Source organism: Procambarus clarkii, chromosome 53, assembly GCF_040958095.1.
Source record: "Procambarus clarkii isolate CNS0578487 chromosome 53, FALCON_Pclarkii_2.0, whole genome shotgun sequence".
Classification (NCBI taxonomy): domain Eukaryota; kingdom Metazoa; phylum Arthropoda; class Malacostraca; order Decapoda; family Cambaridae; genus Procambarus; species Procambarus clarkii.
The window spans coordinates 4,086,659-4,088,710 of NC_091202.1; the positions used below are offsets into that span (position 1 = coordinate 4,086,659).

Genomic DNA, 2,052 nt, shown 5'->3' on the forward strand with positions numbered 1-2,052 from the left:
CATTTTTCTCTTGTAATGTATCTTTCATTAATCAATTCTGATTGAACTTACCTACTTAAAATTATCTGCTAGATTAAGGACCTGCCCGAAACGCTGCGCGTACTAGTGGCTTTACAAGAATGTAATTACTGTACTATCCAATGTATTCTCACAAACCCAATGTACCTTCTTGTATATATATAAATAAATAAATAAATAAATAAATAAATAAATGTGGCGAGCGTGTACGGTACACGCGCCTCGCCCGGCCTGCCTCTCCGCCCTGGGTCAACACCGTTATCATCACCACCATCATGTATGTCCCCCAGACGCTAGTAGTTTATTCAGTGACAGTACATGTGACGAATCTTTCTCGGGCTTCAGTGACATTGGCTCCAATACGAGTAGTGTGGACGACCCGAGTACGAGCAGCGGTGGTTTTACCAGGCGGGGTTTTGCTGCCTCAGCAACACGCCGCTGCAGGCGGCAGCGTGTCTCACAGCATGTGGACAACAACGACAGTGACCCCTCAACATCATTTGTTCAAGGTAGGCCTACAGTACGTAAATCTGCCTCAGCGCCTAGCATACCCTCACGCAGCTGCAGCAGCAGCAGATGACGTAGCCGTGTTCTTGGTGCTCGTGGTGGTGTTGGCGCCAACACCAAACCCCCTGTTATATTTGTGTGGGAGGATTGCGCCACATTTGTCCCTCAATTACCAACGTTTGATAATAGCGATGTTGGTATTACATCATTATTCCCATATACCGGTGATGATATGGCAGACATGGAATATTTCCAGGCATATTTTGACAATGTATTCATGACACATTTTGTGACTGAGACAAACAGGTTCGCTCACAGCCTCATAGACGACGACATTTTACCTGCCTCACGCGATGGAAGGACACGACAATCGACGAAATGTATGTGTTTTTGGCACTTGGCATGATGATGAAGCACTCTGAGAAATCTGTCATCCAGGATTATTGGAGCAAAGACAGCCTTGTTCCATCGCCCATGTTCAACCAGTACATGTCACGTGATAGGTTTCTCTTGATTCTCAAGTGCCTGCATTTCAAGAATAATGCAAAGGAGGACAGACACGACAGACTGTGGAAAGTACGGAAGATGTTCAGTGACATAAGAGGGAAGTTCAGGGATTATTTTGTACCTGCACAGAATGTGATTATTGACGAGTCACTTGTACTATTCAAGAGGCGACTGGCATTCAAGCAGTACATCCCATCAAAGCGGCACCGATTTGGACTGAAGTTTTTTGTGCTGTGCGACTGTGAGACTGGTATCGTCTTGGACATGATATTATATTCTGGCACAGATGTCGACATACCAGCTCAAGATGAACGCGGGTTCTCTGGCAGTGTCGTAAAAACCCTGATGGAGCCGTTGCTGAACAAGGGACATATACTGTTCATCGACAACTATTACATCAGTCCCTTGTTGACCAGATACCTCCTTGCCCACAACACCGGCGTATGTGGCATTGTGAAGGCCTACAGGAAGGAAATGCCAGTGTTCGGTATAGATATAGCCATGGGTGAGTGGCAGCTGCGCAATTGTAACAATATGCTGTCAGTGCGGTGGAAGGACAGATGCAAGGTGAATATGCTGACTACGATTCACACCGGTGCTATGTTGGACAGTGGGAAAGTCCACTTTCAGATGCGCAACACCGTGTATAAGCCAGACTGTGTCATAGGCTATAACTTGAACATGAGCCTCATCGATAAATGTGCCATGATGCTTGGTGGAGTGGAGTGCATGCGCAAGTCTGTGAAGTGGACGAAAAAGTTCTTCTTCCACCTCATGGATGTTCCAGTGCTCACCCAGCAAACACAAATCATATAGAAAACGTTCATCTATCTCTTCTCATAGGTGGAGGAATGACTTGCATTGAGAATGGTGCAGGAGAGCCTTTGAGAAACTTTTAATAAAAAAATCCAAACACAAAGGTTTTATAATAAATTGTTTTTCTACAACTATTTTGTTCCTAATGTATTACAAATAGTTTTTACAAGTTTAAATATAAAATTTATGGTGTTTTTTGTAAAA

General features: G+C 44.2%; 1 protein-coding gene across 1 annotated transcript; it reads left to right on the forward strand.

The window, feature by feature from the left end:
* The first annotated feature begins 930 nt into the window (after positions 1 to 930).
* LOC138352315 (piggyBac transposable element-derived protein 4-like) lies at positions 931 to 1,848 on the forward strand. Its single transcript, XM_069304691.1, has one exon. The coding sequence runs from the start codon at positions 931 to 933 to the stop codon at positions 1,846 to 1,848; it is 918 nt and encodes a 305-aa protein (XP_069160792.1).
* The last annotated feature ends 204 nt before the right edge of the window (positions 1,849 to 2,052 follow it).

Excerpts from the sequence above, each read along its gene's own strand:
- LOC138352315 (XM_069304691.1), top strand. The coding sequence starts at position 931 with ATGATGAAGCACTCTGAGAAATCTGTCATCCAGGATTATTGGAGCAAA.